This window comes from Nyctibius grandis, chromosome 30, assembly GCF_013368605.1.
Source record: "Nyctibius grandis isolate bNycGra1 chromosome 30, bNycGra1.pri, whole genome shotgun sequence".
NCBI lineage: Eukaryota > Metazoa > Chordata > Aves > Nyctibiiformes > Nyctibiidae > Nyctibius > Nyctibius grandis.
Window position 1 is genome coordinate 688,612 of NC_090687.1, and position 15,576 is coordinate 704,187.

The following is a 15,576-nucleotide window of genomic DNA, read 5'->3' on the forward strand; positions in this document are numbered from 1 at the left end:
CCTGTACTTGTGGTGCATCTCGGAGCTCTTGAAGACAGATACTGAGAGCCAGCACGGCAAACCTCCCCGCCGCAACCCCACGCCTGGCTTTTGGGAAGCGGGTCTGCAAATGGGGGACTGGGGCAGCTGATGTGTCCTGGAGAGACACTTTTGGAGAGATGCTGCTCGGTGAGACGGGGCTGCAGAGCGCTGCTGCCCCGCGGGCTGGAGGCCGGCGGTGACGGCTCTTCAATCAACCGTGACCAGCAGCTCAGCGTGTAAAGCACCGCGTGCGCCCACGTTACTTTGCTCAAGCGATAGAGCTTGTCCTCGATGCTGGGCCTGGCAGAAATGAGCTTTGGCAAAGCAAGTGGCAGGGTGGCTGGGAGCCACGTGTAGGGCTGTGCTCCCACGCGGACACACCCAGAGCGGTGTAAGCCCCAAACACGGGTTGGTCCAGCACCGGAGCCTCCAAAATGTGGGATTTCACTGCCAGGCGCTTGCGGGAGCAGGAATTTGTCACCTCCAGGGTAGGAAGGCTCTGCAGAGAGCAGCTCTGGCTGTGCGGCCGCCTCTCCTCGGGGATAGGGCTGCTGGTGGATGCCGACAGCGGGCAGCCACGGGGTGCCGAGGAAGAGAAGCCTGATTTGGGGTCGTTGCTTGGCGCCATGCTCAGTTTTGGGGAGAAAACATGGGTTTGTTTCTGCCAGCAAAGGTGAAGGCAGAGGCTTTCTGCTGCCTGGATGGGAGCTGCTTCGGAGCCACGAGCCGGGCTGTCCCATTGTCACTGGGCTGGGACACTGCCATGGCTCTGCCCCCCTCCAAAAACTCACTCCTCCTCCGTGCTGCCAGCTCTCCCTCCACCTGCAGAGCTGGCAGACGGGGAGAGAAATAAATCCTCATCTGGCTGGCAGGACACACCGCCTTTCTGCAGGGCTGCCGCTGCCGTGCGGCGAGGTGGCCGAGAAAATCGCTGTCCTTCTGCTCCAAGCCGTGCCAGGGCAGGAGCCTCCCCTCCTCTGCCTCCCTGCCTGGCTCAGCTCCCATCACAGCACCCCGCTACCAATTAGCACATTAAATCCAGTCCCTCTGTCACTTCCCAAGTATTCCCATGTGGCTGCTCTGCTTTCGGCTCCTCCAGCCTCGGCTCCTGCGCTCTGATGGAGCATCACCTCCTCTGCATGCTGCCGTGCCGTGCCATGCCGTGCCAGCCTCTGCTCCGGGCTTCTCATGCCTATAGACCCCTCAACAACTAGAGACGAGACTGAGCTGGTGTTGAGACTGAGCTGGTGTCGGTGCTGGTGGCAGCCAGCTGGGAGCCCCCAAAGCTCTTCTGCTCTGGAGCTCATCGGACACGGCGTACCCGTGCCTCCTGCCCCCCTCCTGCACACGTGTCTCTGCTGGGCTTGACTAATACATATAGAAAAGGATATTTTTGACTGGGTGAAAAGAAATTTGCCAAAACAGGGTTAGATTGTCCCCGACGGCTGTCTGTGCATGAGCTGGGGTGACGTGTTTTCCTGCAGATGTGATTTTTGGGTGCGGGTGCCAGCAGTGCCCCAGTCTTGCTCTGCCTGGCCGGGGGGTCCATGGGCACCGCGCTCCGGTTCCTGGCAGCCTCCGTTAACCCACGATGGGGCACGACATCCCCGCTGTCTCCACGACATCCCCGCGGTCTCTACGACATCCCCGCAGTCTCCACAACATCCCTGTGGTCTCCACGACATCCCCGCGGTCTCACATCCCTGCCCAGCTGTCGGGCAAAGGACGCAGCAGCCACCTCCGCCAACAGCTTTCCCAGCTGTGTCCTTGCTGCCCAGGAGCACCCGAACCAGCCAAACCAAACAGCGCTCGGTTATCACTTTCTTTTAGCAAAGACAAACTCAAATGGAGAAGGAAGGTGTTTTCCTTTGCTGTTGTTATTTCCGTCTCAGGCCGTTACTTCTTTGCTCAGTTTCCAGGGGAATGGGAGCTGCCTGCTGGGCCCGGCCGGCTCCGGAGCCGCTGCTGGGCGAGGCAAGAGGCATTTTTATTTTCAGAGTCATTTTCCTGGGTTTCACCTCTCTCTTGCAGGCAGTTCCTCTCCTCCAACGCCCGGCGCGAAGCATTGCGCCAGCAGCAAGGGGACGGTTAGCTAATCACGGGGACGAAGCGCATCTGCTTATCCGAGCGGCCCAGAGCCCCGTGCTGGGCGGCAGCACAGTGCCCACCGTGCTGGGCACGAGGCCAGCGCCTGTTCTCCAAAAGCGTGGGCACCTCATCAGGAACGAGCATAAGGACCACAACCACGCAGGAAAGGCCCCAGCGGTGGGAGGGAAGAGTTGTCTGTCCCTCTTGGGCTGCACGAAACGATCACAAAACCCCACTGGGCAAAATTCACGCCCCGAGATGGGGTGGGCTGGGTTGAGCCTTCAGGGTCTCCCCTGTCCCTGGCTTCATGCATTGCCTTCTCCTCTAAACCTCCAGAGAGAAGGTGCTGGTGCTTGCGGCCAGGGTCGTACCTGGCCCCCTGAACACTGTATTTTAGAGCTGCCTTGCAGGAAAGAGAAGAAAAAGCACAAGATTTCCCTGTCAGTCCCAGCCCCAAGGCTGGGATTTGCCGGACTGGGGCGGCTGGGCCAGCTCTGCACAAGAGGAACGAATGTCTCTGTCTGCTGCGGCTGGGGGAAGGGGAGAGGAGGCAGGTCCAGGTGGGGCCACGGTCTGTGGCAGCCTGGGGTGGGCTCTGGGGTGCTGGAGGTAGGCTGGGGACGGTGCTGGGGTTTCCTCTGCCCCCGGCCATCCTCAGCCATGCTGGGCACGGCATCGAACACCTCCTCTGGAGAAAGCTCCTTCGTGTCTAGTCAAAGATGGTCTTCATCAGCCCACTTTGCTATCCTAGCAAAGAGAAAAGACCACGAAGAAATCCAGAGGCCTCCAAAGGGTCCAGTGCAAGTTCCCAGCAGAGCAGGGAGCAGGTCGGTTACCCGCAGGTTCCCACTGTCCCTTTGTATTGGTATTCCAGGCGCAGGCCGAGCCTCAGCTGAAGGCGGGGTCCAGCAGTGCCCACTGCTGTCGGCAGGAGATGCGCTGCCCTCGAGGGAGGAATACCCAAGAAAGATGAGATTTGGTAGGAGAAATCACTGTTTACCATGGACCTGCAGCATGGTCCTGCAACATGGACCTGCTCACCTCAACGCCACCGAAGCAGCAGATGTGGACCATGACCCCAGGGTTTCCAAAGCCCAGTCCTCTGCTTTTTAGTGCTTTTTAGGATCATCGTCCATGACGGGCTCAGCAGGCATCGCTCACTGCAGGGAGACCTTGGATTTGGGCTCTTTGCTGGGGGCAGAGAGGCACGACTACAGTAACCACTGGGTTTGGAAGGAGACACAGCCAAGACAGCGAAGTTCAGCGGATGCGGATGAAAAGGGCAAGAGCGTTTGTGGATGACAAAAGATCACACAGGGATGTTGGCTCAGCAAAGGGGAAGAGGGAGAGGAGACTCAGTGGAAAGATGTGGGAGACACATGAAAACAACCAGTTCCTCTTTCTACCATATCCCATAAGTACCGTGCAGAAATTAAAGGGCAGCATATGGGGAACAGATTAAAAGAAGGTGATTTTATGTATTTTATTTACTGACAGGTTTGGAAATATACTGGCATGGTTCAGAAAGCCAGAGGTAAGGACAGCCACGACACGAAGAGCGGATGACAACACGGGTAACGAAGCACTGCTCCTTCCAGCACTGCTTCTATAAAACCAAGGGGTTTTACAAGGGTTTTCCCGGGAGTCCTGGTGGACAAGATCCCCATGAGCCAGCAATGTGCCCTTGGGGCCAGGAAGGCCAAAGGTGTCCTGGGGTGCGTGAGGAAGAGTGTGGGCAGCAGGTCGAGGGAGGTTGTCCTCCCCCTCTACACTGCCCTGGTGAGGCCAAACCTGGAGTAACTGTGTGCAGTTCTGGGCCCCCCAGTTCAAGACAGACAAGGAACTACTGGAGAGAGTCCAGCGGAGGGGTATGAAGATGGTCAGAGGGCTGGAGCATCTCTGCTGCGAGGAGAGGCTGAGGGAGCTGGGGCTGTTCAGCTGGAGAAGAGCAAACTGAGGGGGATCTTATCAACGCTTACAAATACCTTTGTGGCAAGTGTCAAGGGGATGGGGCCAGACTCTTCTCAGAGGTGCCCAGTGACAGGACAAGGGGCAACGGGCACAAACTGAGACACGGGAAGTTCCATCTGAATATGAGGAAAAACTTCTTCACTGTGAGGGTGCCAGAGCCCTGGCACAGGCTGCCCAGGGAGGGGGGGAGTCTCCTTCTCTGGAGATATTCAAACCCGCCTGGACACGACCCTGTGCAACGTGCTCTGGGTGACCCTGCTTTGGCAGGGGTTGGGCTGGGTGATCTCCAGAGGGCCCTTCCCACCCCAACCAGCCCAGGATTCTGTGATACAGTGGGAATAAATCCAGCTTTGTGACTCTTGCCTTTTGAGAGAGAGGGAAACACTGTCACCTTTAGTACCCAGTGGAAACCAGGGACAGCCAGGGATGAGGACAGTCCCCAAGGCATCCCTGAATCCTTGCTCCACACAGGACTCGCCCTCTTGACCACCCTCCTGTCCCCAGAGGGGGAAAGTGGCCGGATATGCCCTGGCACATGCCCGGAAAGGGAGGACACCTCCCTGCAACATGGGGGGGGCTGTGATTGGATTTCAGCCCCTTAACTAAGGTCAGGGCAGTAAATCTCCCGTGAGCCAAACATCTCGAGCCAAAGCCGAGTTTGGTCCCTCCTCCATCCTCCCTCCAGGACCTGACATCGCTCCGTCCTCGCCTCATCCCTCCAGCGCGGCTGGCTCCGAGCTGGCTGAGCACAGAGGAGAGGGGTGACGCCCGCCGTCCTGGGCCTCTCCAAGGAACACACCGTTTCTTCCATAAAGAGATTTTTTTCCCATCAGCTGACACAGTCAGGATCACATGGGGCAGCCTGAGCTCAGGAATAGCTCGGTATTGAGGAATGCCTGTACGGCTACACATGTATTAGTAATATTTGCTGATGCACAGGCACCACGGTCACCCAGGCTATGGCTCTGTCCCGGTGCCCTCTTGTAGAATCACAGACTGGTTTGGGTTGGAAGGCACCTTAAAGCTCATCTAGTTCCACCCCCCTGCCACGGGCAGGGACACCTTCCACCAGACCAGGTTGCTCCAAGCCCCATCCAGCCTGGCCTTGAACACTGCCAGGGAGGGGGCAGCCACAGCTGCTCTGGGCAACCTGGGCCAGGGTCTCACCACCCTCACAGCAAACAATTTCTTCCCAATATCTCATCTCAATCTCCCCTCTTTCTGTTTAAAACCGTTCCCCCTCGTCCTGTCACTCCATGCCCTTGTAAAAAGCCCCTCTCCAGCTTTCCTGTAGCCCCCTCAGGCACTGGAAGGTGCTAGAAGGTCTTCCCAGAGCCTTCTCTTCTCCAGGCTGAACAGCCCCAGCTCTCTCAGCCTGTCTCCAGAGCAGAGGGGCTCCAGCCCTCTGAGCATCTTCCGTGGCCTCCTCTGGACTCACTCCAACAGCTCCGTGTCCTTCTGTTGGTGCCCCCAGAGCTGGACGCAGCACTGCAGGGGGGGTCTCCCGAGAGCAGAGCAGAGGGGCAGAATCCCCTCCCTCGCCCTGCTGGCCACGCTGCTGGGGATGCAGCCCAGGACACGGTTGGCTTTCTGGGCTGCGAGTGCATGTTACTGGCTCTACTCATCCTCGTGGCCCAACCCTCCCTATTTCCACGCCTGCAGAAAAGCTGCCGTGGGCTGGAGCAGCCCTGGCAGAGCCCGTGGCACTCGGCTCTTCGCCGTTCACTCACCAGGAGATGCAGGCGAGGAGCTCCCTGCCAGGTCGGCTGGATGGGGGGTGGCAGCCCGATGCTCTGGACCTCACTGGGGAACCCTGGGGACCGCACAGTGTAAACCCAGCTGCACATCCCTCTGCGGGAAAGGCAGCAGGAGACATTTGTGATGGGGACAGATTCTTGGTTGTTTCAGTGAGCGACCAGGACTGGTGAAGATTTGTTTGAGACAAGGTCCTTCAGAGAAGCCACTGGGGTTGTCTGAGGCCAGGGCAGAGCCGTCACTCAGAGGACACCAGCTGGCTCCGGATTTCCAGTGGGACCTGCTGGTCCACAGCCCACAGCTGATGGCAGGAGGGACAGAGCTGGTCCCACGGCCTTGGCATGACCAGGGTGGGAAGGCATCTCTGCGGCAGTGCCCAGGGCCACGGAGGGCTTGCTGCCGAACACGTCTGCTCCTGCTTCACCAAGAGCGGCGCGTTTCTGCAAAAACCCTGCCCAGAAATGCAGAACTTTCTAGTTCTCCCTCTCTCCTCGCTCGCAGCGCAGCCCTTTTGCCCTGGAGGTGGTTGCTCATCATGTGCCTTTCACCAGCCCCAGCGAGCGGCTGGATTTCCTATGCCTGAACCCCTCCCATGCTGGGGGCACACGGACCCTGGAAAGGAAGAGGACCTTGCGCAGCCACCTCCCAGCCTCCTTTAACCTCTGCAGCTTCTCCTGGTTCGTAGGGTGCAGATTAAACATTAAGCCCTTAAAAACATCCTTTGCCTCAAAAAGCCAGCGCAAAGGCAAGGCAGGAACTGGCTAGTACGGATGGTCATGGGAGCGTACCCTTGGCTGTGTACAAGGAAACACAGATCCAGCCCCTGCAAGTAGGTTCTGGCTGCGTGAGAGACGGATCATGGCAGAGGTCATGAGACACAATTCAGGCCAAAGGCTTCTGCTTGGAGCTTGTTTATGCTGGTTTATGGGCCAAGAGCCTGCCCTTCCCTTTTCTTTTGGGAGCCCTGGACCCTTTTCTTTGCAAACAGCTCTTTAGGGTGGGCGGGGGGTCGGGGCAGGCACCAGCTGGAGGTTGCCCTGACCCAGGGAATGGGCTCGAGCGAACATCTGCTCCCACCAGCCAAAGGAACAGCATGTCTCCCCTCCCAGATACAGGCTAGCAATTCTCTCCAAGATGCCAGTCTGAGCTAGAGGCAGCTCCAAAACTGTCAGAGGGTTGAGCACAAGGCAGGCAGCTGTCCTGGAAAGAAAGGTGCCTTGGCTCTTCCTTGGAAACCTCTATGCTTGCCCCTTCCTCCACCCCCAAGGCTGTGCCGAACACACATTAATCAAATTTCCTCTGCTAGTCAGTTATTCCCCCTGTAGTTTCCACTTCTGCAATTTCAAAAATCTGTACATGATTATGCTACTGCTCATCAGGGAAGGAAGCTGTCCCAAAACGACCCACACCTTCAGAAATGCTGAGAGTTACGGTTGAGTAGAGCCCTGCGGTCCCTGAAGCTCAACTGCTCCCTCCAGAGCCAACAGTTCACGCGTGGGGCACGAACCCAGGTGCACAACCCACGGCACGGCTGCAGGCGAAGCTGGGACTGCGAGAAATGCCTTCCCTTTATCTGCCCCAAAAGAGAGCAAGATCACACGGCAACGCAGGAGCTGTGGCTGATGTTCCTGTAGGGTGGGAGAGAGCACAACGAACTCAATGATAGAGGTTATGGGAACTGGCAAAAATGAGGCAGATTGTTAGAGGAAAAAAGTATCAATGAGTATTTCTGTGAGCTGTGGAACTGCTGAAATCAGTTTTCCTCTGGCTTTGTCTCAGGGTGGGTGACTGGGGGGACTCTGCTCTCCAACAAGGGTCACGCCCAGGCTGCAGCGCATCCCTCTGGGAGGCACTAACAGAGGCTCGCTTCCCGCTTCTGAGGAACAGGCACCCAAACCTGGAGAGACCCAACATCCCTGGGACTTTGCTGCCTCTTCCCCTCATTAAATTTGTGTGAGCGTGGCCACGAGGAAGGTCCTGCAGCACTTTGGCTGTGGAGGCAGCGAGGAAGCCTGGACTCCCCGGTTCCAGCATCCCCAAGGGTTATCTCTATGTACTGTCCTCCAAGGGAGGGGAGCGGGTGGCTGCGGGGTGCTGCGTCACTTGGAGAGACACAGCGGGCACGTGGCAAAGCTTCTGTGGATGCCGAGGAACGACTGGTGCAGATGCGGCTATCCTGCCAGCTCAGCTGCCAGCTGGCTGCCATGAGTCTGGCTGGAGGGCACTGTGGTCAGCGAGACCCCCGCAGCCACCGGCCTGGTGCTGCTCGAGCAGGCAGAAGTTGCCCTCTTGCTGCTAAGGGCCATCTCCATCGAGCACGTACGATTCAGCGTGCAGGAGGTCAAGGGACAAAATACCAGCCTGGACGTACACCTCTACCCAGCTCAGCGAACAGTGACAACTTGTGAAGTTTCAGTCCTAAACCTCCCTCGAACAAAACTGGACAAGTTGTTGCTCTGCAGGATTCACAGCGAGCAACCAACCTCGTTCTAGTTGTGGTCTTTGTTGGGCTTGAGTTCAGAGCCTCAACAAGACGAGTCTACCAAAGCACGGCATACCCAGACCCCTGCAGCAGGAGATGCAGAAGCCCACATGCATTGCTCTTGAAAGGGACTGGCTGCCTGAGGCAACCCCTGCAGCACAGCAGGGCTTCACAGTGCAAGGGGGCAAGAGTGGGTCTTCACATTACCCCAGAGAGCTTTGAGGAAGCAGGATTTCGGAGCACGAGGAGAAATATTTGAGGAAGAGAAATAGACTGCACAACGTAGCCACAAAAAGGGAGGTGACTCACCAAGCAACGAGCTGTGTCAGCGACGGGGAGGTGTGTATCCAGGTTCAGGGACAGCATAGACAGTCCGAGCGCCTTATCTACGTTTGCACAAGAGAAGCCAGCACTAGGTTAGCTAAACAGGAGCTGAACGCTCTCAGATATCACCCAGCTGAAGTTTGGCTCCAGTTCCACTGAGCAGCCATTTGAAAACACAGTCAGAAGCAGCCTATGACACCAGAGCATGGCCAAGGAGTCGAGCCACGTCCCTCCCAGCTGCTCACACAGAGGTTCTGCAACCCAAAGCAGTGCTTGGGAAGAGTGATAGCAAGGCAGGTCTGGAAACACCCAACAGGGTGCTTTAAAAGGCAGGAAAACCCTTAAGTTTGCTGCTGGAAGCAGTCTTGTGCCATCAGCTGGTTACAAAACATCTCCCAAGGAAGCAGGCATCCGTGTCATAATTACGGAGGAGACTCCAGAAAAAAAGGCACACCTGGCAAGCATCACCCTCTTCTCATACCGCAGCACCACGGCGAGACAGAGGACAGCCTTCCTCCTCCAGCAGTTAAGGCTCCTCCGCATCATTAGGAACCACCAGTCCCATGAGCCATCACCCATAACTTCCCCATCACCAAGCCCTCCAGGCATGATAAAGAGCTCCCACTACTTGATGCAATCAAGCACATCATTTGCCTTTCAGGTCTTCAGACACATAGTTTAAAGTAGCTGTAAGGTTCAGGACCAGCAGCCTGCCCTGCTGAGCTCCTCAAGATCCCTCGGTTACATCGTCCTGCTGCTGAGCACCTTTAAGGTCTTTTAAGGGAGTTGCAAAATTGTGATTTCAGGTATTTAATGCTAAGCTCACTTTTGGAAATCAAGTGGAGAAAGCTTGTTCATACCCCTTTTCCCTACTCCCATCTCTTTTGAAAAATAAATACTCAGCCTGATAATGTTTACTGCATTCTGGGACTTTTGGCTCGCAAGGATGGATTTATTTTTAATGGAGGGAGAAACAAGCCGACGAGCAGGCGGAGGGAAACCTCTAGTGGCCACAGGCTTTCTTTGCAGCAAACCCTCATCACGGCCGTGCAGAACTGCTGGCACGAAAATCATCCCTGAACTGTTTCTGCAGGCTCAGCAATCCCTTTTCCACAGCGCATCGCCGCAGACCGCAGCTTTGCTCTTGCAAACACCCCTGTACAGCAGCACAGGAGGCCCCGGGTTGGTGGATATGTTGGTTTTTTTTTTTTTTCCCTCCTGCCTGCCAGGAGTTTCACTCAAACCCCAAGAATTTAGTGGAATCTCACTGGAAACTCAAACAGCTTCTTTTTTTACTCCATTGGTCATTGCCTGTGGGGAGTTTCCAAAGGCATTTTGTGCAGAGGATCTTGGTATCCTCCAACTATACCAATAAGTTCCTGCAGTTCCCACAAGTCTTACATTTAAGTTTCAAGCATTGGCAAAGACTAGGCTTAAATAACAGGAATATTCGTTTAAACCAGTGCTGTAACTAGAAACACTCCTTTCAACCATGGCCAGAAAGCATCTGCGCCCTTATCAGGAACACGGGCAGGGAAGAGAGCCAGGTTAAAACTGAGCCATCAAGAGGAACTAAAATAGTAGTTTTAAACAAGCAGTTCCCTGACCAAGCTGCCTGGCTGCTGCCAGCGCTCACGTTTGTGCTGGCAGGAGGAAGGCACAGCCTCCAGCGAGAGCAGCGCTGACCTGCAGCTGCCGCAGGACTGTCGAGTGATGATGGCGTTTACACACAGAGGATGCAACAGCACCGTTGGTCTGATCTACAGCTTCCAAGTGTCGGTGGCCAAAAGACACCTCTAAGCTCGTTTTAAACCCAGGCTGGGCTGGGGCAAAACACGTTCTCTGGCCCCGCCGAAGGGAAGAAGGCTCATTTCAGAATTTGCCCATCTTTTTTACAGTTGGTTCTTGGTGGAAGCCTCTTAAGATCTCCTGAAACGGTCAGGAACTGTGTAACTGCTTCACTGCGGTGAAGAGCTCGTGTGAGAGAGCACATGCTCCAAGGTTTATTTCTCAGTTTCAGCACGCCGTTTGCTATGAGGTCTACGGGAAGGAAAATAACTGAATGAATGACAAAGTCAGGAGTCCTCACAGTCAAACACTTTTTAATATAATCCAAGATTCTGTACAGTGCTAAAAATACCATCAATGTAGGGCAGCGATTCCAAGGAGAGGGTAGAAAACCAACTCAGCAGCACAGCAGCACTCATCTGAAGAAAAACATCACCCCAAATAATACACACACTAATCTCGACTATGAACAGTCTGAAATTCATGACGGAGAGCTGGCAGAAAGGCACCTCAGCATTGACAGCCGGGTGCCCAAACCTCTGATCCACCCAACAACCGGGTGTCAGCCGCAGGAGCCGAGCTCTTCCAGCGCCGCGGCTGCAGGCGACCTCCTGGTCCCTGCTGGCTGTGGCATCCGCATCGCTGTGGCCACTGTGCGGTCAGGGGGCAGAGGAGCTCACTCCCCATCAAAAATGAGCACGGATCTCCAAGGATGAAGCGCACAATTTCAATGCACGCACAGGAACCGTAAGTTCCACCCTCCTGTGGCTGAACACGGATCTCTACTGGCATGAAGTTTAACTCTTTAAAGAACAGCACTGCCCACCCCTCCAGTTTGTCTTCAGTTATCCCAACAAAGAGGAAATCAGAGTTTTTCGTTCCCTTTGTTAATTGGCCTCTATTAATAGGAGGCCGATTCATGCGCTTCATCAGAAAAGGGAGTATAGGAACGACAGTGTGGGTGCAGTGATGAAGTCTTTCTAGCCTGGCTGACAGCTGGAAATAGTTCCTGTGGCCTGGAAACAGCTTAGATGCCGTTTATCATAAATTCAAGTTTCTGATGTCAGGAGTTTCTAGTCTTTTCGGCCTTCAACAGAACATTACAAACAAAAACGGCTTCTCAGGAAAGAAAACACGCCCCTGAAAAACTGTGGTAGATGACACCCAGCCTTCAGCTCTCCGGCTCCACACCAAACAGCTCATCAGGCAACACCAGCACCCTCGCTGTCACCGCTGCCAGCAGGACCACAAACAAGGGCTACAAACCACACCGACAGTTGTGCGGTTACGGCGTGACCAAAGCGTTCACAGCTGGGGCACTGCAGATAGTTTTAACTGTCTGATAAGGCGCCCACTGCAGTAATTGTCTTAAAAACCAGTCTGTGGGCTCCATCTCAAGAGTTTTGCATGTAACAAACTGTTGGCTTAATTACCTGAACTTTGATGTACACTTGGTCAGCAACAACCATTAACTACAGAGAAAAAAAAAGTCTCTTCGCTACTGGAAAGCAAACCAAGTCACGCAGCTATTCCACTACGGTGTCTCACAACCACAATGGAATTGCACATGAAAAGGAACATCCATTTTTACTGAACAAAAGGATTGTGCGAAGATGACGCAGCACTGTACAACTCCTCTTGCTGGATTATTGCAGCCTCTGGCCTATTTAGGCTACTCAAATTTAAAACGTGCACACCAGTCTTGCAGGATGTCTGAAACGGGGTCCTGCTGTGTCAAACTAAAGCCATCCTGCAACATGTGCCTCAGGATTGATATGGATACGAACAGTCAGCAGGAGGAGAATCACTGGTTAACCCTTTTTCCTCCTGCTGTGATTTGCCAACTCCAAGCACGCCCACGCCAGTTGCAAACGCACGGACATAGGGCAGCTGTGAGACCCTGCCAGCCACCCAGTGGAACGTCTTACTTGAAGAATGAAGATTTACCTTTAGTCCCATGCAAAAAACTGGTTGGCCATCCAGATAAGCTACCAAAAAGGGGTCTTTCGTGGACCTTCACTGCCATGGGAGTCAGAAGTTGTACTCATCTGGCACAAGGGAAGCTGAGCCGAGGCCTGCGATTGACTTTTGAAAGACCCTCGAGACTCAGATGCCCAGACCTCACCGGTTTTCAGTACTGCTCCTTGGATTCTCACACTAATATCCTATGATGAATTTGTGAGCAACTATGAGTTATTTCTCATTTCAAACACCCAAATCCCTGTGCACTGAGAACAGAGAAGGGAAAGGAACAGGGTTTCTTGATTACGGCTTAAGACATAGTACAGTACCCAGGTTTTGCTGACATAGCTGCATGCGGCAGGGATGGGGAGCGAGAAAATCCCATCACTGCTGCCAGCTGCAGGCAAGAGTTTTGCAGATAAAACCTATTGAGTGTAATGCTAAAGTCCCACAAATCCTGCCAACACACAGCTCAAGGGAATTTCTGACAACAAGCTGAAAATTAGTGCTATTGTGTTTTTGTGTGGCTTTCTTTTTTAAGGGCACCTCAGACAAGCTCGAAAGAGAGGAGATATGGCCAAAAGCGAAATCCCACCTACATTTAAGAGAACCTACTAAATGGGATACATTTTCTGAGTGATTTATTTTGTCTGAGGAAGCTTGTGGAATACTAGTGCAAAGTGCAAAGTGATACAGCTAACTTTGAAAAAATAACAGAAGGCAGCATCAGCCAGTATTTGTAAAATCCAGATATGACTGTTCGAGTTCTTCCTCATGAAAATACGTAAGTCTAACTGAATTATATCTCCCTTTCCAGTTCAGTCAAGCTTATGGTAAAGCTATGAAAAGACAGCTGGACAGAGCTCAGAGTGGGAAAGAAAGAGAGACCCAGTGCTGACTCTCAAGCAGGGTAATTGCAAATATAAATGGTGCAAAAGACATCTGAAACTGTTGTATATGCAGTCTGATATTTCAAAGTTATTTTGACAAAATTCAAAACGGCACCTTAAGAAGCAAGTCACATTTTTGCCACGTTTGTGCCCGTACTTTGCAAGAGGCAGCACTTTACCAAGACACATGGTATTGTCGTTGATGGCAAGTTAAACAAGCCAACGTTACCAACAAGACTCACCCGTGACCTCTGAATGTTAATGTGACCCTGTCACATAATTAAGCTGGGATTTTATCACTAAAAAATTTTTAATTTTTCCTTTTAATGAACTTCAAGGTTAAGTAGTAATAACATTTCCCCCACTCTAAAGCAATTTTTTAGATTCAACTGCTGAAAAAAACATCAGTTCCTCTTTCCCTTAATTTTATTGCTGTGGTAAATTTTCTTACTAGCAAATTACACACTGAAGCTTTGGGAGCACCCTGTCCTGTGCTCTGGGCTGTCCATCGATGTTTATGCACTTGTGCTTCATCACATGGGAGAAGTTCTACAGCAGATACCGCAAGTTTTAGATAAAGACACTGGGCAATTGCCTCCAGACATTGCACGCCACAAGGCATGCTTGCAGAGAACTGTATGAATTCTCAGGAACGAGCAAAGCCTCTTTATGTCATCCAAACCCTGCCAGAACACTGCTGGGATCTCATCACTGGGAAGACTCATGATATGGAGAAACAGTGTGGCCTAGAGTTCTCCTGGGAAACTCGTCCACTCCCAGAATAATCTTACACAGAAGATTTCACTCCCACCTCCCTTCATTTACTTGTGAGGAGAGCATTAAGCTTCTGTATCACAATGTCTAATTCCCCAAACACGTAGGGAAATCAGCACAATTATTCTCAGATTTAAAGGTCCGTTTCAGCTTCCAGGAAAGATGAAGACAGGGAAGTTCCTGAGCACTGCACATATGCTCTGGCTTTCAGCTGCCTGAAACACGAGTCAGTCTGAAGTCATTATACTGATATGGAATAGGAATGTAAACAAAATCAAGCCTTTGAGATATCGTTGTCCAGTCTGGATGCCTTCCCCAGAGGCAGACTCCTCAAACAGACACAACTGGAATGTGTCAAGGGTTCAGGTACAGGAGAAGGATAACTAGCAATCGTGGTTCTTGTGCCAACTGAGGGCTTTCATAACCTTCGAAATGGTACTAAGCTGTCTGCACAATGCCTGCTTATAGTAGGGCAATGCTTTTATGAACTACATTTACATCAAACCCGAGGTCATCAGTGTTCCCCGTGAGCGGACATTTGATATTACTGGCTCAGGCGAGTGGCCTGTGTGCCAGTGGCACACAGCTCTACAGTACACCTCAGCCAGCTCTGTGCCTCTGAGGAATTGCACCAAACCACAAACCTATCCTGTGATATGGTCTTGCATCCATTCAGGATGGTTTGAAATAATTACATTTTCGTTTTTACGTAGTAACAGGACCTGCATCCAGATCTCTAGAGGTAAAGAGCTAAGGAGTTAATCAGATACATTACTTCACCTTGACCTGTCTTAAATAAAATAAGAGTAAACAACTAAGCCCTGCCTTCAAGTGCACCACTTAGTAATTACTATAAAACACTGAGCCCAGCAGAAATTATATTCTAACTTGGCTCCTGCATTAGAATTTGCCTTTGGAATCCTAGGGCAACTGAAAAACTAGTTGATTAATGATAGTCACGTCAACCATTCATGGTGTCCCTGAAGCCCCACACCTCCAAGACAGAGATCTGGAAGCTTTCGGAGCACAACGGCTGATTATTGAAAGTGTTGCAGTGGCTGGTTCTTCCATGGTTCAGATCTGCATCGAGGTAAAGAGCCTGGCCATCACCACCTCCTGTGAAGAGACAAAGACAAGCGTAAGGGTGTCTCTGCATTTCTTAGCATGGGAAACTGCTATATAGAAAAAAAAAAAGGACTTCAGTGCTTTTCTCATGGGAACAACTGGAAGCCCTAAGTGATGTTTGCTTGCTGTCTTCAGGTGTAACAGATTATGATCAAATGCATAACTTTTATATGACACTATCAGAACTGGATGATTTTTTTTTAAATGTAAAAAAAAAAAAGTAATGCAAGTCAGTAAGAACAAGAACTCTGACTCAAATGCCTGCCTTTAAGATTTGTTTTTCAGTGCTGGAGGATCTTGCAAGCTACCAACTGCATATTTTCCCTCCAGTAAGGAGTAAAGAAAAAACACAGAATTCTGTTAGCAGCCAAAATCAAAGCTGGGAGAAGAACAGGA

The 15,576-nt window shown here is 52.5% G+C and overlaps 1 protein-coding gene across 7 annotated transcripts in view; it reads right to left on the reverse strand.

Annotated features, from left to right (window-relative positions):
• Window positions 1–10,723: 10,723 nt before the first annotated feature.
• The window catches only part of TBC1D24 (TBC1 domain family member 24), a 31,193-nt gene continuing 26,340 nt past the window's right edge, over window positions 10,724–15,576 (reverse strand). For all 7 annotated transcript variants that reach the window (XM_068420239.1, XM_068420243.1, XM_068420245.1 and 4 more), the window contains one exon: window positions 10,724–15,171. In XM_068420239.1, the coding sequence (XP_068276340.1) occupies window positions 15,017–15,171 (155 nt within the window). In that variant the 3' untranslated portion in view covers window positions 10,724–15,016. The remainder of the gene's footprint in view (window positions 15,172–15,576) is intronic.